The 23516-nt window shown below is 55.4% G+C and overlaps 1 protein-coding gene across 3 annotated transcripts in view; it reads right to left on the bottom strand.

Moving 5' to 3' along the window:
- Positions 1 to 6277: 6277 nt before the first annotated feature.
- Positions 6278 to 23516, bottom strand: part of SDK1 (sidekick cell adhesion molecule 1) — an 881306-nt gene continuing 864067 nt past the window's right edge. For all 3 annotated transcript variants that reach the window (XM_058711917.1, XM_058711919.1, XM_058711920.1), the window contains 3 exons: positions 21325 to 21445; positions 20790 to 20919; positions 6278 to 8678 (listed from right to left, as the gene is read on the bottom strand). In XM_058711917.1, the coding sequence (XP_058567900.1) occupies positions 8427 to 8678; positions 20790 to 20919; positions 21325 to 21445 (503 nt within the window). In that variant the 3' untranslated portion in view covers positions 6278 to 8426. The remainder of the gene's footprint in view (positions 8679 to 20789; positions 20920 to 21324; positions 21446 to 23516) is intronic.

Genomic DNA, 23516 nt, shown 5'->3' with positions numbered 1-23516 from the left:
GGCGGGGGTGGCTCGCGCACCCACCGTGCGGAGGCCCCATTTCTTGCTCACGGTGCCCGGAGCTGGCGGCAGAGGTGACCACGGGAATGAACGGACAGTCACGGATCTCTGGAGTCTGCAGGCTGCTTTCCCACTCACTTCTCCCCTAAGTCTCAAAAGAGCTTAGTGTTTCATTATAGCAAAGGAATAAATCAGAGAGGATTAGCGAGTTTCCCAAGACCACACAGCTGGACGTCTTCGAATCACATCAATGTCCGGCACCCAGGATGCCCAGGAAGGACGGGCACTGGGGAGGAGGACAGTGGGCGTCCGTGCCCTGGCACTGCTCCATTTTCCTCTTTTCTGTTTGAAAAGATAATGGGGAGCCCGGGTGGCTCAGTCATTTGGGTGTCCAACTTCGGCTCAGGCCATGGTCTCACGGCTTGGGAGTTCAAGCTCCGTGTTGGGCTCTGTCCTGACAGCTCAGAGCCTGGAACTTGCTTCGGATTCTGTGCCTCCCTGTCTCCCCCTCCCCTGCTCACACTCTGTCTCTCTCTCTCTCTCTCTCTCAAAAATAAATAAAACGTTAAAAAAAAGATAATATATGTGCATGGCAAAAAGTCCAGACAATACCAAGGTCGGAGGCAACCACTGTTACCAAGGTCTTGCCTGTCTTTCCAGAGATGGTTTCCATACATGCAGACGTGTCTGTGTGTGTGTGTGTGTGTGTGTGTGTGTGTGTGTGTCTATGCACATGCGTGCACACGCATGAGTGACAGCATTCTTAATTTCGCTCACAAGGGCATCACTTGAAGATTGCTCTGTGCCCACAAATGTGATTGCAGTTCATTCTGCTCAACAGCTGTGTGGGTCCCAGTGTGTGCAGAGAGCAGAATTCATTTCCTGCTGCGGTGGCCTGGGGGTGGCCTGTAGTAGAGGTGACACAGGGCCGGGAGAGCTCACGGGTGGGGGGGGGCGGTGAGTGGGTGCTCCGGAGGCAGATGGTGAAGGGGGGGCTCCCCTCACCGGAGTCCCCAGGAGGCTGGGTGGCCTCTATCGGAGATGTGCCGGAGGCCTCTGAGTGGCTTGTCTGGATTTCTGTCTGGCTTCTGTCACACATCTTCTCTGGAGCAACCAGTCCCCAATTTCCTGACCCTCAATGTTCTTGAAAAAACACTGCCTAAGACCGAGTGAGCACAGGACCCCAGCCGCAGTTCTGGGTCTCCATCAGCCACATGGGATTTTCCCCTTGGGCTCCCTTTGGGGACCCCACGGGGCTCTCTGGGCCCCCAAGTCAGCAGGCCAATTATGCCGTCTGCTGGTTGGAGAATCCCACGGAAACATCTCAGGATGCCTCAGAAACAGGAATTTGTTATTAAAACATTTGAACCTGGGGCGCCTGGGCGGCTCAGTGGGTTGAGCTCAGATCATGATCCCAGGGTCGTGGAGCCTACTTGAGACTCTCTCTCGCCCTCTGCCCCTCTCCCCTGCTCGTGCGCCCACTCCCTCTAAAGTAAAAGAAAAAAAAAATTGAACCTGGATCACATTCAATCCTGTAACGTAGCGGTGTGCTCAACGACTGTAGAATATTGTCTCGTCCGAGGAGAAGCAGGACGTTTTAAGACCGCAGAGCCCAGAATTAACAGCTTGGAATTTGTGCCCTTGCTTGGCTGCTAATTGACTTCAGCCATTAAAGGGAAGGAAATTCTGGCAAGCCCTGAGGTCCTTGAATGAACAAAGCTGCGGCCACGTTCAGGTCCTCTAGCGGTGGGCGTCTGGCGAACCCATCCTTTCGGGAAGATGGGTTGTTCAATCAGAAGGTTTGCAAAAGCTCCTGTGGTTCCCGAGCGTAGTGTCCGTGAATGGCTGCACCTCACGACAGACCCACTTGTGAAGGCCACGCAAACCGGCCGCCACGCCATCGAATCCCGGTTTTCTCGGGAAACACGGTGCAGCGCTGGCACCAGCCTCCAGATCTGTCCTCGAGCTGCCCTTTCCTCGGTGCTGCCGGTGTCGGGGCCCAGGCTGGAGGCAGAATCGCCTTGGCGGGATCATCTCGGGATCGTTGGGCCGCGGAGGCCGCGGGGTCAGGGCCACCCCCGGACGCTGCCAGCTCCACACGCACAGGGCGTGTCCAGGTCACGCCCTCCCCCTCCCCTTTCCCACGTCCTGCGCGGTACGTCCACGGGGCCCACAGGGTCCCCCGCCCGCGGCTCAGGTCAGAGGCGGCAGCTGTGTGGACCAGAGGCCACGAGCAGGCAGCAGGGCTGTGGCTCCAAGTCCCCAGCTGCCCGAGTCAGCCCCGAATAATCCCGTCGGGTGCTCACACCCATCGGAAAACTGTCTTCTTTTTTCTATTGTCCCCCAAATGCCTCGTTTTGCAGAAAACGCACCTCAGGCTTCCATCCATAGCTCACTGGGAACCAGCCCCCGCCCTGGTCGGTGCATCTGTTCTGTAAGGACAGTCCGTTGGTCTGGCCCGAAACCGTGAGCCCAGGCAGGGTGGCTGCGGCACCCCGGGGCCGAGGGACCCTCCCCGGGCTTGGCCACCACGGCCTCCCGCAGTGCCTCTGTGGCCTCCCGGGCTGGCCCATCGGGCAGGGGCACTGCGGGCGCTCAGAGCTCAGGCCCGAGGGGGACGAGGGCCCCCCAGGGGCAGGAAGCAGGGTTCTCCCCCTGCAAGGAGGTGGACGGTCTCAGGCTAACCTAAGCGAAGGGGACTCATGGCAGGAACGCCGGGAGCTTGCCCAGCCGACAGGAACCCAGTTTGGAAACTGGCAGAGAGCAAGGCGATGTCCCAGGCGAGATTCAAGGCGCCTCTAGCTCGCTCGTCTGCTGCCAGAGTCAGGTTCCCACGAAGGGGCTGCAGGCCACCCCCTGCCTTGCCTAGACACTTGTCGCCTGGGAGGTCGGCCTGGAGGAGAGGTGATGCCCCAGAGGCAGTGGGGGTGCGGGCGGGCAGGGAAACGCGTTCTAGTCGGCCAAAGCGCTAACGACCCGTCTCTGCTATCTTGCTCCTGGGGCCCAGCTCTGCTCAAGCACCCTGGCGGTACCCTGGCCCCCCGTGTCCCGTGCACACGCCTGTGGGTGAAGGAGGGGAGGACCCAGAGACTCCCTTTCCTCAGAGGACGCCTGATTCACAGCATGCAGGTCCTTGCGGCCCCCTGTGGCCCCCGCTGCTTCCGGGCCCACCCTCTGGGGTCTGGGGGCCTGGGGCCTGACTCTGCAGGACTCGGGAGTCCTGGCTCCTCCCAGCCAGGCGGGGGCACCCAGCATGCGGCCGCCACGCTCCCGCACCTTCCCTGTCCTGTCCTCAGAGCAGAGAAACCACTGTCAGGGCTCTGTGCCTGGGACGCTCACCCACGTCGCTTTTCCATCCCGAGACGGTCCACCTACCTGTCACCCAGCAAGGGAGTGGGGTTCTGTTCTCCGTGACGGATGCTGCCTTTGGAAGGTCCTGCCTTTAACTTCCCAACAACAGTCTTCATCACGACGCGGGCCGAGCTAACGAGTCCGCTGTCTTCTCGTCAGCGCTGGAGGGGACGCCGGGGAGGATGAGGCCGCCCGCCTGCTCGCACACTCCCGCCAGGCTCTGGGCCGTGCCCACCAGCACCCGGCTCCTCCGAGGCTCTCCGTCCCGGGCTCCCAGGAAGGCTGGGGGAAGCAGACCCCTCCTGGAAGGCAGGGCGGTGGCTCAGGACCCCGGCTCTGCGGCCCCCCAGCCGCCTAGGTTTGGACCGCCCCCTGCCCCTGTGCCAGCTGGCTACCCTGGGGCGGATGGCTTCACCTCTCTGGGCGTTTCCTCATCTACAAAACGGGAGCCCTGACTGTGCCTGCCGCACGTGGATCGACAATGTTGAAGGACACAGAATGTGCTTGGCAAACGGTACAGGTGCAGTAAAGGCAACTATCTGGGACACGGAGGCTGCGGTTTCTGAAAAGCGTGCAGGTTTCAATTTCGCATTTCTGGAGGGTGGGAAGGAGAACAAGGGAAATGTTCTTACCTCTGGCTTGTCCATGGCGGTGCTGGCTTCTGGAGCAAAAGGGCGAACTTGGGACCACAGGCCCTAGTTCTCCTGCGACCCGGACCCCCATCCTCCCTTCGGCCAGCAGCCCTGCCCCTCCCCTGCACAGGTCTTACTTGCCTGCACGTGGGAACCGCCTGGGTAGCTTTCGAAACCAGAACCGCATGTCTGGGCCCAACCCCCAGAGATCCTGGCTTAGCTGATTTGGGTGTGACCGGAACACCGGGACTTGTACACATTCCCGGGGATTCTGAAACCCACCACGGCCGAGAACCCCTCTCTGAGGCTGGTGGGACGTGGGGAGGTGGGAAGCCAGGCCTCTCGGGGTGGGGGGGCCTGCACGGAGGGGAGATTCCTGCATTGCCGCCAACCCAGGCTACATTCCGTGGGGCGCAGTGTCTCCTCCGGGCTCTGTGGAGTCTGGCGGGGGCGGGGGGTGCTGGGGCTGAGGAAGGCCACTGTTCACAGGATACGTGGCTACGTGGTGCCCCTGACGTGTCTCTCCCCGGGAGCGCTTAAATCCCTGTGACGTCTGCATCTCGACAGGCGTGGGGCCTGGGATGGCTGTGCGTGTGGTTCAGGACCGCGCTGGGGCTGAGCCTCAGAGCCTAGTCTTTTTTTTTTTTTTTTTACAACGTTTTTTTTTTTTATTTATTTTTGGGACAGAGAGAGACAGAGCATGAACGGGGGAGGGGCAGAGACAGAGGGAGACACAGAATCGGAAACAGGCTCCAGGCTCCGAGCCATCAGCCCAGAGCCTGACGCGGGGCTCGAACTCACGGACCGCGAGATCGTGACCTGGCTGAAGTCGGACGCCCAACCGACTGCGCCACCCAGGCGCCCCCTCAGAGCCTAGTCTTTACAGGCCTAGAATTCAGGAGGCATTTCGTCAATACTTGAAGAAAATCACGAGCACATAAGGAACAAAAGGATGTTTTTATTAAAAATCGTACCCATAGCACCTCTCTGTCATCCTACATTTTTTTTTTTTTTTTTTCCAAATGAGATCTGGGATTCTGCACAACTCCAGAAAGCATTGCCGGGAAAACTTCAGGACTGACCTAAGCTCTTGATAAACCGGAAGGCGACGCTGAGAGGAATGGAGAGGAGCCTCAGCAGACTAGCTCGGGTCACGGGTTGCTCCGGTGTTCCCGCCTTCCGGACCGGATCCAGGCTACTGGGATGCCGAGTTAAAGAGAGCCAGATTTGGATACGCGGGTGGATTGCTCATTGGGAGAACGACTACACCGTGTGCCGAGAATTCGTAAAAACTAGAGACCATGCTACGATCCATTACGCAAACACCATGCTTCAGTCCAGTCGTGGTCAAATACAAGCACAGCATCAAAAGAAGTTTACAGCGTGCGCGCGACCCTTCCTCCCCGCGGCCTGGACGGATTCCCTGGCCGAGGGCCTCTGCCATCACTTGCGGCGCGGGGGACGCGCCCCCATGTTGCCCTACGTCACACTGTCCTCTGCTACGACGCTGAATCGAGTACGCCTTACAAGCACGGCGGTGAGTGAAACGGAAGGCAAGGCTGGGGCAGGACAGGGTTCGCTCTGGGCCAATTTATTCAGGAAGGGGTGTGTGAGGCCTTGCTGATGTGCTTAATGCCCGTTGGGTGCGGGGACCGCCCGCAGCCGCCCCCGCCGGTCACCTGCCTGGAAACCTGTGCCTTGGTGCCTGGGCGGAGAGGGCCAGCCCGTCCCGTCCCACCAGCTCCGACAGAGCTCGGCCCCGCCTGGCCGCTTTGCTGGCTCACCCTCACACAGGAAGGACAGCTCATCGCCCAACGACCTGCCCGGTGAGGGATGAGGGAGTGCGTGGGGGGGCTCAGCCACCGCTCACCGTAAGGCACCCGAATGACGTCACTACAGAAGAAGGCAAGATGAGGACATTTCATCTGGTTGTGGTTAGAGAAACGTTGCTTGTTCTGTTCTTAGGACGGAGATTAAAATCCAATCAATACCTATTCTCCTATGGTGTGGTGTCTGTTTTCCTCCCTACAAGGTGAGAGGCTGGGGACTGATGCTCGTGGACGCCCACGAGCGTGCCTGGGGAGGCTGAAACCTAGCTGCGGACGCCCAGTCTGTTGCTTTGGTGCAGGTGTCTCTCATGGGCCAGGGTCCCCGAGGGACAGGGCAGGGGGCGGGGGGGAGCAGGTGCTAACAGTCCGTCAGCAGCCACGGTGCCAGCAGAGCCTCAGACTGACGATCCCATACACAAAAAGTTCAGTGAAAGCAGAGAAAAATAAACTACAGGAAATATAATGAACCTGAAAAAAAGCTTCATGTTGTCGCAAAAACCCCAAAGCAAAGAACACACCTCCAACCAAAGGGTCCTCATTCCAAGACGTGACAACACTTTCCCCCACATTTTAAAGTGAAGTCCGTATGGCTTAGAGCTCGAAGTGCACAGAAGGCAGTTTGTCCGTGTTCTCCACCAGGCGTCTGTCTTCCAAGAAGTTCAGCTTGCAGCCTGTCACCTCGCGCGGGTTCCTGCCCCCTCGCCGGCCGTCCTGGGGCCGAGAGGATGAAGCCGGGCTTGGGGCCCCGAGGTGCGTCCTGTCCGGTGAACTGTTGGGGGTGATTCTCACGCACAAGTGGCTTTGGGCAGAGCATCTAGGATTTTTGGTTTAGAATAATTCTGCCTCCACTCAGAAAAAGAAGGCAGGAAGGAGAGAAGGAAGGGAGGGAAGGAAAAGGAGGGGAGAGAGAGAGAGAGAGAGAGAGAGAGAGAGAAGGAGAGAGAGAGGAACCTTTCCACACCGTCAACTGTTGGAAAAACTGAAAAGGGGCTTTTCACCCAACACAAAACTCTCCTTGGCCTCCGGGGGCCATAGGCGGCCGCTGGGAAAGCAGAGGGCCCGACGGAAGTGTAGACGGACTAGAGCCGAGGAGATACCACACGCTCTATATGGGGCCACAGGACCGGCTCCCCTACCGTCAGGGCACTGGCAGGTCACAGGTCACCCCTGCTCCTTGGGGGTGTCGACAGGGTGGCTGTGCATTGTCACGGCCACCCTCCTGCTAGCGAGGTGGGGACGCGGGGCCCTCCAGGAGCTCTGGGCGCCCGCCGGTTACACCTGGCCCTCGGCTATGGCCTGGGGGGTTGGCTGCCGGCTTGTCAGTCACCTCGGCCACCTCTTGGAAGAATAACGTGATGGCTGGAGCCACAGGTACACTTCGGGCTCTCAAAATTTCAAAGTAGTTCATGCTATTCTCACGTAGCTAAAAGATGAAAACTAAAGTAGCAAAGGGGGAAAAAATAGTTTCCAGAAAACCTGTTAAGGCTGAAAGCTGGGCTGGGCTGGGGGCAGGGACAGCAGCACTGGCGGTCAAGGCAGTGGGCAGCGGCGGGACAAGGAGACCGGGGCGGGGGGGCCGCGCTCGCGGGAGGCCTGGCGGGGAGGAGGCAATTCGGGGCCCCACTTTCTCAGAGCTGTTTCGCTTTATTTGGAGACACCGACGCTTTCCGTCTTTCTCATGTACAAAGCTAAACAATTAATAAAAAGGCACCTGGAGACAGCAGAGACTCATTCATTTCATGTGACATAGTTTAAAAAAAGATAAAAAGATTTAAAAAATCCTCTGGTTAACAACGCACGCCTCTTACACCACAAGCAATTCTGAAAGCGCCGTCTTGCTCTCTCTGGGTTCGCGGGGTGGGCCGTGTGCTGCTCACGGGAAGGATACGCTCGGGAAGGGAGGGCCCGCGCCCACTCGCAGCCCTGGGGGTGGGTCCCTGCTCTGCGCCTTTGGCTTCAGGCAAAGAAAGGAAGAGAAAAGCCCCGGGGATTTCACCACTGGAACGATGCAAGTTGCGACCGCTGAGCCGTCAGCCGGTCAGAGGACCCCCCCTCGGAATCTCCTGCCCCCTCGCCAGGAACCTGAAAGCCGATTCCTTGCCTACAAACTGCGGAGTGGGAATATTTCAGAGATGGATGGGGTCGGGCCGAGAAGCGCTCAGCCCAGGCTCCAGGCCTCCGCAGAGGCCAGGAGCGGGCGGGAGCAGGCTGGTTCTCCGGAGGCACAGGAGGTAGAGAAGAGGAAGGAGCGGCCTGGACGTGGGCGGACATCTCACTTGACCCCCACTCCTCCCGCCCCGCCTCCCCCCGCAGCCTCCCTACTTGGCGTGGGATGGAGACACCCAGGACTGGGGGGGTCTGGGGTCCCCTCGCCACCGCACCACTGAAATACACCTTCTCGTAAAAAGAAAAGAAAACAAAGAAACCCGCTTCCTGCAGCGATGTTACAAAAAGCCGTTAAAAAAACCTTTCTAATTGAAATCTAGTGTTCACAAGTAGGTAAAATCATCACTTATCAGAATTCTTGTTTGAACAAAAGCTTGAGCTCAGTTACTGGAGTTGATTGTCTTAACAAAAGGAGGCTGGAAGGTGCGCGGAGGCCCCGCCGCGGCCGTCACACGAAGGAGGAGAAGCCGGTGAGCGGAGTCCGGGCGCCGGGGCCCGCGGGCGCGAACACGGCGCTTTGTGTGGTGACCACCGTGTGCAGGTGCGGCCCCGCCTCGCCGCCCGCCACCGCCTCGTACCTGTGCGGGGCGCGCCCGCCCGGGGCTCGCCGCTTCCACGAGTTGTAGTAGGTGGGGTCGCTCATGTAGTGGTTGACGAAGGAGTGCTGGGGGGGCGTGTCCTCAGATTCGGAGTCGGTGCCCTGGGGAGACAGCCAGGCGTGAGCGGGCCTCGGGCGGCAGCAGGTGCCGGGGAGGGGGTGGGCGTGGGGGAGGGCATGAGTGGTCATGGGGGAGGGGGAGGTCAGCCACAGAGGACGGTGGGCATGGGGAGGGGACGGGGTGGCCGTGGGCAAGGGCAGGGGGCGGCCTTGGTGGGGACCCGTGGCCACGGGAGAAGGACAGCCACAGGGGGAGGGTGGCCACGGGCAGGGGGGCTGAGCTGGAAGCAAGGGGTGTCCAGGCGGCCACACCAGCGATAGCCACCCAAAGTGAGCTGGTTTGTGTCCACGGTGTCCCACCCTCTTCCCTTCTCCCGCCCCCCCAGGCCACCCCACACTCCATCCGAGGTACGCCCCCCTCCCCCACCCGAGCTCAGCACCTCCACTGCCCTGAAACAGGGACCACGTGCTGTCCCAGCTGCCCGAGTCTGCGCCTGACCCCTCAGTGTGTGTGAGCCCATCCCAGGAGGGGTCTGCACTGCACTTCTGCCCCAGGACAGGTCTACACTTCATCCTCTGACCCAGAAGAGGTCTACACAGCCTCAAGGGGATGCTCTGTGCCCTCCCAAGGCAGAGCTCCTGCGAGGGGGTGGGGGTAAGAATGGTCCAGGGTCCTCGGCTTGCCCAGGACTATGGTGTAGGCTGCACTAGACCGAAGGGAGCCGGCCCTGAGCACACATGGAGGTGAGGACAGGGTGACCTCTGTGGGATACAAATGTCCGTGTGATGTCACATCCGTGCAGATCTCTGCGGGGAGGCTACCGAGGACAGGGGCCCTAGGGAGCCACGATGTCTACAGCGGCCGTCGACTCCTCCCTCCCCAGGCCCTGAGACCTGACCCCTCCAGCCACACACAAGAGCCAGCCTCGTTGATGGGTGAAGGCCAGGCTGAGGGGGTTTTCTTCCCGTCTTTATAAGAAAATAAATCAGCAGTTTCCAATGAGAACATTTGGTCCACATAGTTTCTATGTTCACGTTCTTAAAGCAAAACCCTGTTTTGTGGTTTGGGGACTGACGTGAAGTCACTGACGTGCCATTAACAGAGACAGTGAAGACCATTTTCCCAAGAGGGTGGAGGCTCCCACCTTCCTGCCCCAGAGGAACTTCGAGTACCCCGGGGGGCCCTGCCGCCTGCCCACAGGCTGGCCGGGTCGGCTGCTGGGCCTCACACGAGACACGCCCCCCACCCCCCGCTTTTGAAAACACAGTGGGTTCCTCCCTGCACCACCGGGGACCTCGCAGAGGCCACTGACGCCTTGAAAACGCCAAATATGGGTCTACAGACATGCAGCCATCTAGTCTTTCAAGTTCAAGGCCAGGGCGGGAGCCTGCGGTTGGATAAAGCCTCTCCATTCCAAGGTGCCCTGCCTGGGCTCCGTCCCTGACACGGCCACACCCGCCCTTTTTTCTCTCTCCAGGAGGGTCTCAGGAGGCCCGGCTGGTATGAAGGTGTGGGACACCTCCAAATGCTGTCTCAGAATCAGCAGGGAAGTTTGGGGAGAGCACAGATTACTGGGTATGCTTCCTGAAGGAGTGGGCCTGGGCTAGGGCTGGGGATTGTGTGTTTCTCAGAAGCTCTGGGAGGATTCCCATCAGTGGCCAGGCTGGAGTGAGGGCAGGACTCATTCGATGTGTCGGCTGTGTTGAGACTGAGGGAAGGCAGAGGGTCCCTTGGTGCTCTGTCACTGTCCCTCATCTGATGGGGAGCGAACAGCCCACGTCATGCTCCATCTGGGGACTGTGTCCTGTCAGCCGGTAAGAGCAGGTGGCACCTAGGCTGTGCAGAAGCCCCTTGTGGACATGGGGGGAGCCGGACTCCCAGGAGTTTCCAGACACCGACTCGAAAATCGGGCTCTCACTGGAACATTTACAGGAAAGTAATGGTAAGTCACAGATTTGGGACTTCTTGGGACCTGTGCGTTATGGCACAATCAGCTGTCGGCAGCTAAACACCTCTGTGGTTCCTCTGCTTTGTACGGAGTCAGAGCTCACATAAATGCAGGTCTGATGACTGTCCTCTCGCGACACAGCCCGAGATGCAGGGAACATTAGTTCCTCCGTCACTGGGCGGTGAGGGTGACAATAGACCACAGACCTAAGAGCAGCTTCTTCTTAGTAGACGCAACTACATACAGATTAACCCCTGCAGAGTCCCTGAAACCGCATGGTGCCTTTTGTTCCTATTTTATGGATGAAGAAAGAAGCTCAGAGAGACGGGCCAGTTGCCCAGCATCCCAGGCGAGGTGGCAGCCGCGGGGGAGCCTTGCAGCCCTGGGGCCCCTGCTGGTGCAGAACAGGTTCTCTGCTCCGGGGTCTCCTTCGTGTCTGCTGACCCGACTCACAAACCCCCGCTCGTGATTCCAAAACCCTCCGTGCTCTGAAAATCAAAAGCGGTTTTTCTAGCTCACCTGGTGGCAAAGCCTGACCTACGTGGAGCTACTTTGGCAGCTATGACCCTGAGCTGAACTGACGTGCAACTATTTAGTGTGGATATTCGCAGATTCTGCTGCAGAAATGCTAACGTGCTCGTAACGTAACGTGCCCTGCAGGGGATGCTACGTAACATACGATGTATATATCCCACCCCTGAGAAACGCCGAATTCTTAAACATATCTGGCCTGGAGGGCTGCAGGTGAAGAGATACGGCATGTGTACTTCTGGCGGCCAAGGTTCATCCTTCGTCTGTTTTCCAGAGGCCTCGAGGGGCTTCTGAGGCAAAGCTCTGTGTAAACGGAGACAGGCAGGAACGACAACAAGGGTCACCTGAAGGAAGCTGGCGGGATCCGTTATCGGTCCCTGAGTTGGGTCTGTCCCTTCTGCAGACACCATATCTTGGTTCCAAATTCCTGACTTAGGAGAAAAGAGCTCGTGCTGAGCTATGTCGGGGGTGTCGTCCTCTCGACAAAGTCACAGAACACTCAGGATTGAGGCTTCACGCACCGGGGTCAGAGGTCGTGGTCATCTGACGAGGGAATGTAAGATTCAAGGTTTTCTCCCTCTTCACCCTGTACCCTGTGGTGCTCGGGCTGCCCCGTCCCCCCCTCCCCCGGCTGTGCGTGAGGAAAAACGTGAGCAAGGGCACTAGGTTCAGTCTCCTGGCTTTGTGTCTGACACTGGCCAGGGACAGGGCGGGGCCAGACCCAGCGCCGTATCACAGCCAAAGGAGGGCAGAAATGAAGAAAGCCTTTCTAGTAACACTTTGGGACACCTTTGAGCACAGCCGTATGAAAGGTTAGAAGGACACTTTATGTGCTCGGTCTTCCGTCAGGTCTCCGCGCTGGGGGACATCACCACACGCAGAAGTCACCCGTGCTGGCGGTTCCACTTTGGCAGACCTGTCGGGCACCCAGGTGGTGACCCTTTGGGCACCTCTCCCTCTTCTTGCCACCCCTGTCCGCCCCTCCTCCTGCAGCTGTTTGGGCCGTCGAGAAGCCGGGCTCCCAGTGGCCAAGTGGCACTGGGTGGGAGGGGGAGGGGTGGCAGTCTGGTCTAGAAGGCACTCCCGAGTTCTTGCAGGAGGCAGCCTTTCTACGGGCACGTCCAACCTTGCTCAGGTATGAATGCCTCCCGTGTCCCACCCCGGCGTGCTCACACGGTTTCACTGGACATGTGTTCAGCTGTTACATCATTCCGTATTTTCCCGGCCACGGACCTAAAGGTCCTATAGCATGGAGAGAGGGCTCGGTGACATGCAGGTGCTAAGAAGAGGCCCGGGGGGCTGTCTGGCTCACAGTGATGTCCCAGGTCTGGGCTTGGACCTTCCCGAAGGAACCTCAGGAAGTGAGCCTTCTCTGCCTTTCCTTGTCACATGGGCTGAATGGCTCCTCCCCGCCTTAAACAGTGATTGGCTAGTGGGTATACATGTGACTTAACCTGAGCCAATCAGAATCCTCCCTGGGACTCTTTGTGCTGCACAGGAAGAGCCCCGCCCTTTAGGTGGCTACGAGCCCTGAGTGGGCAGGGCCCACAAACCCAGCCAAGAGCTGCTGGGAGAGGTTAAGACCATCCTGCAGAGAGACAGGAAAGGCAGGTGCCCAAGAGCGGACGGTCACATGACACACAGGCCAGGCTTCTTGGAGCCTGCTCAGCCGTCCCCATTACCTCCACCAGAGAGCAGTGACTTAAATGCCATCCTCCCCCCTGCTGCCTGCTCTGTTTATTGTTTATATGACATTATTATTTTTTAATGGGGATGTATCTTAGTGAGTTACAATTACTGACGAAAAGGCAATGCTGCAGGGTCCTATTTTTTTTTTTTTAAGTTTCCTGTGTGATCCGAAGTAGCGATGTGTGTTGGTTTCCCCGGAAACCTCAGAAGGACAGCAGGTGATTGGATGTGGTGGCAGTTTCTAAAGGTGCACAGATGCCTGGCAAGAAGCTAAGAAAGATAATCTCAACACTCTTGGTGTTATATTTTCAAGATGAAAGAGTCAAACAATATTAGGGAATTAATTAGGTACGGGGGGGTTGGTCTAGGTTGGAGCGGGAGAGATTTTGAGAACTGTTTCTTGGGATCTTGAAAATAATTTTTATAATGCGACTTGAACAGCAGTCCTGCGTGAAAGACAAAGCCTCTCATCCCTAACCAGAGAAAGACAAAGGGCCACGGCTCATGCCATGAGACACTGACGGCCTAACTCACAGTGGCTCTCGTCAGGTTCTTGTGCTCCCATGATCCCATTCACAGAATTTCCACTTCAAGCACTGTTTCTGAAAATGGTTAAAAACATCCTGGGGAGAAAAGGACGGCATCGCTGTTTTTGTGGTGAAATATTAGCTTCGCAGAAGACCTCTTCCAGCAAAGATCGCATAGGGTTTCTGTCTCCTTACTTCCCCGGGCTCTGGAGAGGAGGGGGGGCCGGGAGGAAGGGCATTACCCTCCTCACTCCTGAGCCACATTGCATCAAACCGTTGACTAAGTCCAGGGCCAAGAACGTGTCTTACTTTCCACTCCTGACATCTCAGTGTACAATGTTTTTAAACCCAGACGCTGCCTCTGGTAGGGAGGATCAGTATCTGAAATCTGAATGCACGGGGCTCCTGGGGGGCTCGGTCGGTTAAGCATCCGACTTCCGCTCAGGTCACGATCTCACGGTTCATGCCCCGCGTCGGGCTCTGCGCTGACAGCTCAGAGCCCGGAACTTGCTTTGGATTCTGTGTCTCCCTCTCTCTGTCCCTCCCCAGCTCATTCTCTCTCTGTCTCTGTCAAAAATACATAAACTTAAAAACAAAAACTGAAATCTAAACGCAAGTGCGAGTCACTTATTAGGTGGTCCTCTTTGAAACAGGTGCTAAGCGTATGTTCTGCTGCCCCACCCTGGGTCTCTTCTCTCTGGGACCCTTGCTCATCTCTCTGAGGGCTCTGTCTGCAGTTCGGTAATTTGCCTCTATTCCTGCGAACTTGGGGTTAAGGGGCCAGGCCAGAAATCATCACCATCTTTAGGAACCTTGGCCCATGCTTCTCCCCTCTGAATATCAGAACCATCCACTACAAAGGCAAAAGGGGCTTCCAGCATGGCCGGTGAGGAGCCAGCAGATTGCCTTCCAAGAGAGACAATGATTTAACCGGAGAAAGTTATTTTATAAACAGGCCTCTAAAGTCGCTGGGAATCGTGGCCGGGACAGAGAGCAAATGGAGGAAAATTTACTCCACCAAGAACAGCAAGAGTCTGAGGCACTCGAGCCGTGACCCGCATCACCCCCCCCCGCCTCTGACCCCCGGCTCCGTGTGACAGCAGCTCGGCAGGTACGGTTGAGAGAACCGGGTGCCCTTCCCTCATCCTGTCTTCACCCCTAGGCCGGACGGTCTATGCCACTTGTGGCAGGCTGGGAAAACCGAGCCCCAACGGCCCCTGCCTCGGCTAGCTTGTAGGGAAGGAGTTTTATACCAGAGGGGTGAGCCCAGAAGATCGGGGACTGTCGTCTCCACCCGGTGCCCTACCTGCACGGCAGGTGTGTCCCTGTGGGCGAAGAGGGCCACTGTCCCCACCCCACACAGAAGTCCTGCACAGTGGGGAGAGGCCTTCCATTAGAACAGAGAGATCCCGACGCTCCTAAAGGGAACGGCTTTGTTTGGAACAAAGCATGCCTGAGGGCACTGCCGAAAACAGTGGAATCCTTCCGCACAAGAAATGAACAGGAAGCTGGTAGTCCCGTGATTGCAACGAGCGAAGCGATAAACCAGCCAGAAGTTTAACGGAGAGAACCACGGACACAGACAGCTAAGGAGAGCCTCCTTGGGGTCAGAGCAAAATTCAGATTGATAACATCCTGCTACTGCAGGAGGGCTGCCCCTTAACTGGAGCAAAGCTATAGCGTAACATATAGCCCAGGGCACCGTGAAAAATAATCGAGCTAGCAAGTGGTAAAGGTTAAGAGCTGGGTGTGATACCAATACCAACAGACCATCCGGAATCTTAATAGGGGGGGAGAAAAAGAGACAAAGAGAGCCTGGCTGGGACCATCGTCATCCCTGGTATTCAGGGGTCCTGAATGTGTTCCTAAGACTGCACTTCTCAGGAGCGTGGCACAAGAGAATCCACCCCTGGGGGAGACAGCCTTCCACTGAACTAGTCCAGCCAGCCCACGAAACACGCAAACAACGAGAATGATCCTCGGGGTAGAGGATATCAGTATTCACAGTTGGCACAATACATTAACAAAAATAAACCGGTTTCAGAAAAACAGGACAGCGTGTTCCACACCTGCAGCAAAAAGCAGGCAGCGTCTGAGGAGACTCGAGTGTTGGCAAACAAAGATTTTGAAAGCAGCTATTACAATCTAGTCACAGAACTAAAGGAAGCTAAGTTTAAAGAATGGAAGACGATGATACTGTGCCAAGTAGAACATATCAATAGAGAAATGATTTTGAAAGAACCAAATAAGAAGTTTTGGCATTGAAAAATACAATGGCCAAAATCAACAATTCATTGGAGGCGCCCGACGGTACGCTGGGTCTGGCAGAACAAAGAGTCAGGCCGCAGGGACGTATCAACAGAGATTATGCTATCTGGAAAACAGAAGAAAAAGCATGAACACACATGAAGAAGAAGGACGATAATGAGAGAAAAGAGCACCTGATATATGCAGGACAATGCTGAGTACACCCACACACGAGATGGTCATGAGAGCACCAGGACGAGAGCAGAAAGACAGAAGAAGAAAACACAGGGGAAGAAATGGCTTACGACTTCCCAGATTTGCTCAGAAGCATTCATTTACACGCAGAAAATCTCCATAAACACCAAGTAAGTCCACACCCAGACACCTCACAGTCAAAAAGACAAAGAAATTCTTCAAATCATGGACAAGGGAACTCAAATAATGGTCAGAGTTGGCTTCTGATCAGAAAAGAAAAAGATGGGGGACAGAAGGCAATGGGGAAGTGTATTCAAAGTGTTGAATAAAAACTGCTAACCAAGGATCTTCTGTTCAGCAGAACTGCTTTCAAAAATGAAGGTGAAATAAAGGCATCCCTAGGTAAGTAGAGGCAGGAAAATTCATCACTATCCAACCTGCCTTACAAGAGATACTACAGGAAGACTGTCAGGTTGAAAGCAGGTGACATAAGCAGAAATGTAAAAGAAAAGGCAATGACCAAGATGATCACACGTGGATAATTACGAAAGATAGCATCTTTCTTCTCTTACCTAAATTAAAAAGCAATTGCATACAATGATATGTATATAATTGTATTGTTGGGCCTATGATGTACAGAAATGTGACATATTTTTTTATTAAATTTTTTTTAATGTTTATTTATTTTTGAAACAGAGTGTGAGTGGGGGACGGGCAGAGAGAGAGAGAGGAAGATAGGGAATCGTACACAGTCTCCAGGCTCCGAGTTGTCAGGACAGAGCCCGACCTGGGACTTGAACTCATGAACGGCGAGATCATGACCTGAGCCGAAGTCAGGCGCTTAACTGACTGAGCCACACAGATGCCTCAGAAATGTGACATATTTAACAAACAGAACAAAGGAAGCAGCTGAGTGAAGAAACGACACCCAATGGTAACTTGAATCTGCTGGAAGAAATGAACAAATAGTATACAAGAAGGGTAAAATGGTAAACTCCAGATATATATTTGCTCTCCTTTCTCATCTCGACTTCCTTAAAAGATGTAGAGTTCTGTAAAGTAGTAACTATAAAAATGCATCCTTGAGTTTGTAACATTATGGATTTACAGACATCATGTATAATAATAAATGACAGCACAGAAAGGGGAGGAGGCCAGAGAGCTATATAGGAATAAAGTTTTTTATACATCACTGAGATTTAGCATAAATCTTAAGTAAATGTTGATACTAGAGCAATCCCTAACAAAAATAACTGAAAAAATAGAGTAAAAGCAAAAACAAGAGAATTAAAGTGGTACACTGGAAAACTTTCACTTAAAAAAGAAGAAAGTAAGCAGGAAAGAAAGAGGAATAAAGACATGAGACATATAAAAGACAAATATCAAAACAGCAGATGTAAAGTCTACCTTAGCGGTCATTATATTAAATGTGAATGGATTAAACAATCTATTCAAAAGGCAGAGATTGGCCGAAAGAAAAACCACTCCAGTTCTAGGCTACTTTTAAGAGATACATTATAGATTCAAAGATACAAATAGGTTGAAAGTACAAGAGTGGAAATAACATACAATGACCAAAAGAGACCTGGGGTGGCTGACTAGTATCAGACAAAATAATCACGAAGGCAAAATTGTTACTAGGGACAAAAAGGGCCATGCTATTCTGATGAAGGGGCCAATCCATCTACAAGACGGAACTATTGTAAACATACATCTAAAACAGAGCCCCTGAAACACACGAAATTAAACTGGCTGAATTGGAGCGAGAAATCGAGAGTTCAACAATAGTAGTTGGAGACTTGAGTACATGAATGGACGGCAGAAGATCAGGAATCCAGGTGACTGCCACAACACTGTAAATCAGCCAGCCCTAACAGACACATCCAGACCATTCCACACAACTGCAGAATAACACTTTGTTTTTTCAAGTGGATATGGAACATTGTTCTGGCACAGACCATGAAACAAGACTCAATAAATTTAAAAGGATTGAAAATATACAAAGCATGTTCCCAGACCACAATGGAATAAAATTAAAAAAAAATCAGTAACAGAAGGTCATTTGGGAAAGTCACAAATATGAGAAAATTAAAAAGACACTCCTAAATAACCAACGTTCCAAATGAGTGAATTGTGTGGTATGTGAATTATATCTCAATCAGGCTGTTTAATAAATGCGGTTCACAGCAAACTCTCCCATCTGAGCTGGTGCTTCCAAGATGACGGAAGTCCCCAGGTCCCTCTGTTGGCACCCTGTGAATATCTGGTGCTTACACATCTCCCAAATCCATAAGGTTCACAGATAGGACCCAGCAAGATTAGAAAGCTAAGAACTCTGGAAAAAAGATGGGCCTCACTGTGTCTACCCGAGGACCCAGGAGCAGACAGGACACCGGCACGGGAGTTCTCGGTGGACTCCATGGGACCTCAGCTAGAGATGACCGTCAGAGCTTCCCGGGGGCCTGGACCCCAGATCCTAGGAGAAATTCTGCATGTACATAGAGCGTCCACACCTCTCGTCAACTTCCTGATAGAGCCCTTGACCCAAAAAGCATTAGGAACCATGAGAGGCATCTGTGGGAATTATAAAAGGAATCCCTTCCTCCTGGCACAGGGCTTGCCAAGAGGAAGGCAGGCCCCTCGCGCACTCAGCCACAGCCGTGGAGCTGGGACGGCTCAGTTCTGGATGTCGGGTCTGCTGGGAGGGACAGCACTGGGAGTCTGGCTCAGGTCTGCCGCTCAAGCTCACCCCACCAGCACGTGTGCAGGGAAGACGTAAAAACTTCTGTAAGCTTCAGTTTTGTCCTCTATTATATGAGGATCACGGCTACCTCCCCGCAGGACTTAGTGTGAAATCTGCGTCCCTCTCTCCTATGCCTGCCCTCCTCTCCCACTCCCCCCATCAGCTCCTTCCCTTCCTCCTTCCTCCACCTCTGGACGTGTGTGTTTGTATGTAGGTATACGGGCGTGTGCACGTGTGCATACGACTAGTTCGGTGCCTGTATACGTTTACTAACTGTCTGTAAAAACAAGCTGAATTGGCATCTCCAAACATTCCACAGACACGAGAGGACAAACAGACTGCTGCCCCTCTACCCATTTTGAGAACGCTCTCATGAACAGAGTTCAGAATTTGTGCCTCCAACTCTGGCCGCTCACGACATGGCCCCTACCCCCAGGGGTCAAGAGGAGCCGGTGGAGGCCAGGGCCTGGCTGAGCTCTGGATGACCTCAGACTTAGTCTTGCTGGCTGGCCAGCGAGGAGAATCGCCCTACCTCATGGGACTGGTGTGAGCATTGAGAGAGCACGCCTGGGCGCCTGGTGGCTCAGTCGGTTAAGCGTCCGACGTCGGCTCAGGTCACGATCTCACTGCTCGTGGGTTCGAGCCCCGCGTCGGGCGCTGTGCTGACAGCTCGGAGCCCGGAGCCTGCTTCGGATTCTGTGTCTGTCTCTCTGCCCCTCCCCTGCTCGCACTCTGCCTCTCTCTCTCTCTCAAATATAAATAAAACATTAAAAAAAAAAAACAAATAAAAAATGGAAGAGCGTGCTTGGACCATAGTGGTGCAAGCAGTGCCTGAACCCTGTTGGACCGTTGTTCACTCCACCCGCAGGGCGTGCTGGCGAGAACGGAGGACAGACGCCCAGCACAGGCCATGCGAATGCATCTCGAAGTTGCCGGCACACGCAGTGCCTGCCGCAAGGCCGTCGCACCCCTTCCCAACGTGCTGCTTTTGGTGCAAGCAGCTAGCGAAAGCTAGACAAAAGCTGCTGTTTCCTTCTCACAAGAAGCCAGGTCACTTCTGCAGCATATTTCACTTGAGAGCCCTTGACTTCAGACAAATGTAACATCGGCTGCTGCTTGCTGTTTGCACCGTGCCCAAGGCAACGGCACAGACGGGGCGCCCGGCGTCCTCTGTAAACAGGAAACTCAAAGCAGAGCGGACCGGTGTCACCTCGACAGCCACCTGCCGTCTGTCTCGCTTGGAGCTCACATACTAACCACGACTTCAAAGAAGCCGTTTTATTGAGCCTCGGGGCTTGATAAGGCCTGAATTCGGGTCCAAATGAAGGTGGGACTTATTTTAGATTAAATATTGATTTAGAGTACGGATGTCGAGAGGTAGGGCAGGCGTACGTGTCTAGCAAACGGCTTGGTGATTTTCCTCCCTCTCAACACCGGGCACGTCTGAAATAAAGACGTTTAGGACTGATAGGGACCCACCCCTCAAACTGTCACTTCGGCTGGCTTTGCTCCTTAGGGTCAGACGCTGTCAGACCCTGAGGCAGCACGCTTGTGGGGAAAGGCACTTCCCGGGGGGCAGGGAAGGCTGACCCCTCCTGGAGTCTCCCATGGCTGCCTCCTCTCCGGATGACGCCCTCCCCGGCCTGCTCCCCGACGGAGGCCTCGCACCGTGTGCTCAGCTGCACACGGTGAGCACTCAGACGCACAGGAGGCCTCGCAGATGCAGGCCCACGGGTCCTGGGTGGGGGTCACGTCCGCGAGGGCAAGACCCCCCTGGTCCATCTGCTCAGTGAGGACAGAGACAAGCCTCAGGTCAGGGCTCACCAGACCCTGTAACTGTCCCTGAACGGCGGTGGCTCAATCCCGCTTCAGCACAAAGCAGGGCGGGTGGGAGGGGAAGGGGCTGCCGGGCGCGGGGTCCCAGGTTCTGTGGGTTTTGGGGGCCCAGGCCATCTGCCACTCCAGCCGGGGTCTAGAGGCCAGGTTCTACGGTCACCACCAGAGAACACAGTTTATTTATGGAAGCCAAACGGAAAGTCAAGTGGCTTCGGGACCGGAAGCCACTTTGGGCGAGGTGCTGATGTGAGAGCTGGCCCGGGGGCAGTGACCTCTGGGTCTGAAGGAGCCCCAGCATGTAGTTTCCTCATCGGCCAAAGGGACTCATTTGCCCCTGGCCCTGCTGCCCCTCAACTCCGCAGGGACCAGGGGGGCAGCACCTTGGGAAGGCAGAGGGCTCGGCACAGAGGCGGGGACAGAGGCCGCGGGCACTGACCTCAGATTCCGAAGCGTCCACAGACTTCTCCTTGAGGTTTGTGCTCTCGGTCAGTACGGCGCTGTTGTATTTGTTGCAGATGTCCTCGTCTGAGTAGTGCAGCCCGCCGGGGCTGGGCCGGGGTGGGGACCTAGGACAGGACGCCGTCCACGGGACAGACATGGGCTCAGATACCTGGGCCGTGGCTACCTCCCCGGGGCCCTCCTGACCCGCCCTCTGGCCGCTGCCCTGTTGGGATGGGCAGACGTCCATTCCGGTGGCACCCGTCTGCCCGAGAAGCAGGGACTCCCTAATGCTCAGCCAGCCTGCGGGCGCTCAGCCTCCCGAGACCACGCCCCTCCGCGCCCGAGACGGGCCTCTTTTTGCATCTCTGGAACGGGAGGGTGGATGCCCCGGGCCCCCTGCCATGTGCGCCCCCCGAGACTCAACGCGGCCCTGTTGGGTTGTGGCGGGTGCCCGTGGGCACGGCGACATGCCCGCGGCCAGGCCGTTGGGCAGACGTGGCCCAGGTAGGTCACGGGTGCTGCGTCCCTACCTGGTCCCGTTCTTCTTTGAGAAGGTGTTCTTGACATTGAGGTGGCGGCTGTTGAGCTCCAAGGCGGCAAACCCTCCGTTGTCCAGGGTCACGGTCTCCTCCACGTTGGAGATGTTCTTCCCTAGAGCCGGGACGGGAGGACGGGTTCACGTGCTGCGGTCAAGGGCTCGCTGCGGGTCTGCGGGCCGCACAGGTGCTCGGCCTACAGGTGTGCGCAGCGTTCCCGCTGGAAGCGGGGCCCAGAGCCCGGCCAGACCCGCCTGGGCGCGTGGGGTGGGCGGAGGCTCGCCGGGGAGCCGGCAGCGTATTAATCGCAGCGCTCGGAGCACTGTGGTGTTTGCTTTGTCTGACAACAAAACACCAGCCTTCCTATCAGAATTGACAGAGGAGCCCTCAGGATGCATCGGCGTGTTTTTTTTTTTTTTTTTTTTTTAAGTTGAGAATTAAGTATTTTATACATTTCAAAATGACGACCTCATGACCACCTAATAAAACAGTAAGTGGAAAGTAGATTTGCAGGGGGTGATAGTCCAGGGGACACGGGGTCTTTCTGGGGTGGTGAAGATGTTCTAGAACCGGCTGTGCTGACGTCCGCACGTATGTGTCAACACGCGAGAAGCCACTCAAAAAAATAGGTTTACAAATACACGTGAAAATGTGTTCTAAACTATGTCGGCAGATGAAACGAATAACCGTGCGCTTGGGAGAAACCACAAGAGACGCCGAGAGTCCCGTGTCTTCCTGTCTTCAAGGCTGTCTGTCCCCTTCCCCCAGAGTCCTCCTGGCCCACCGTCCCCTTCTTTCAGCTCACAGCCCAAGCGTCACAGGACCAGAGAGCATCTTCCAGACCACCCGAGACAGCGACCATCCTTCCCCCTCCCCCTCTTCCTCCTCCTCCTTCTCCTCTTCCTCTCCCAGAGATGCGTAGAGCTCCCCCCACGGTGCTCATCCCAGCAGCGCTATTTTTCACCTGCTTGCGTGTTCCTTACTGCCCACCTCCCATCTCTCCTGGCCAGACCACAGCCCTTGGAGGCAGGGACCCCACCTGTTTTTCTCCCGCTGTCCTCGCCTCCAGGACAGGGGCCACTTCCAGCTTTGTTAAAACCCCACGGCACCCTCTCTGCTTTGAACCAGCGCCCGTCCCCCCTTCCCGAGGGGCCGGAATGCTCTAGGTGCACGCAACAGGAAAAGCCGGCAGGACAGAGACCTGCAGATCCTGGGTCATTCGCCGGCCAGTAGGGGTCTGGGGCTGACGGATGAGTGGGTGGGCAGGTAAAAAGCAGTATCGGAAAGGAAATCCAATGAGGGTGGTGTGTGAGGGAGGCTGTCGGGCTGGAACGGTGAAGGTTTAGGGTCTGCGTGTCTCCCGGCAGGAAGGCAGACATTCGAGTAGACACATATTTTTTTTTTTTTTCTAGGCTTCAATTATGATGTTAAATTAATACTCCAGGGTGAGGCTGAGTATCAGAAGCTTGGGTCAGGTCTGGCTTTTCGGGGCTGTTTTCCAGATGCAGAAGGAGAGTGAAAAGCGGGGAGATTTTCTGTGTGCCAGACACAGGATTCTGGAATAGCATTAACTCAATAAAATGACATGCCATTCATACATAGTAAATCCCATAGGAATAAAATCTGATTTACGAACACTTGTTAGAAGTGAATTTATACAGAAAAAAATAAACCCTTTCTTGGAGGGATGAATTGCTTAACGCCAGGAAAGCAAATGGTGAGGGGCCTGGTTGTGTTAACCCGTTAGGCACAGGGATGGATGGAACTGGGAGGCTGAGGCTGGGGAAGCCGCTCAGCCCAGCCCCTCGTCCCTGAGGGCTCACGGGGCCGGCTCCTTTGCAGGAGGACCCCCACCAGGGAGCCGGCCTCCTGGGGAGCAAAGACGGAGAGCGGTGGGAATAGCTCCAGCTATGGGGCCTGTCCTGCCGCCCTGGTGACACCAGGGAGCTGGTCACGTTCTCGGCCAAGCTACAGCTGTGACGGAACAGACAGCCGTGGTTGTGCCAAGAAGGGGTCTCCTAGGTTATTAGGAGAACTGACGAAAAACCGAGAAGAATAAATGCATAAAGTGTACTTATCTGACACGTCCAGTGACTCGTTTGCTACATGTATAACTGCCATGGGCATAGAGATATGGAGCCCCATGAACCCCAAGGGGTTCCCTCACTGACCTTCTCTGTTTATAC

Source organism: Neofelis nebulosa, chromosome 18 (genome assembly GCF_028018385.1).
Source record: "Neofelis nebulosa isolate mNeoNeb1 chromosome 18, mNeoNeb1.pri, whole genome shotgun sequence".
NCBI classification, from domain to species: Eukaryota; Metazoa; Chordata; class Mammalia; order Carnivora; family Felidae; genus Neofelis; species Neofelis nebulosa.
The sequence above is the reverse complement of the archived record's forward strand: the minus strand, read 5'-3'. Positions and strand labels throughout refer to the sequence as shown.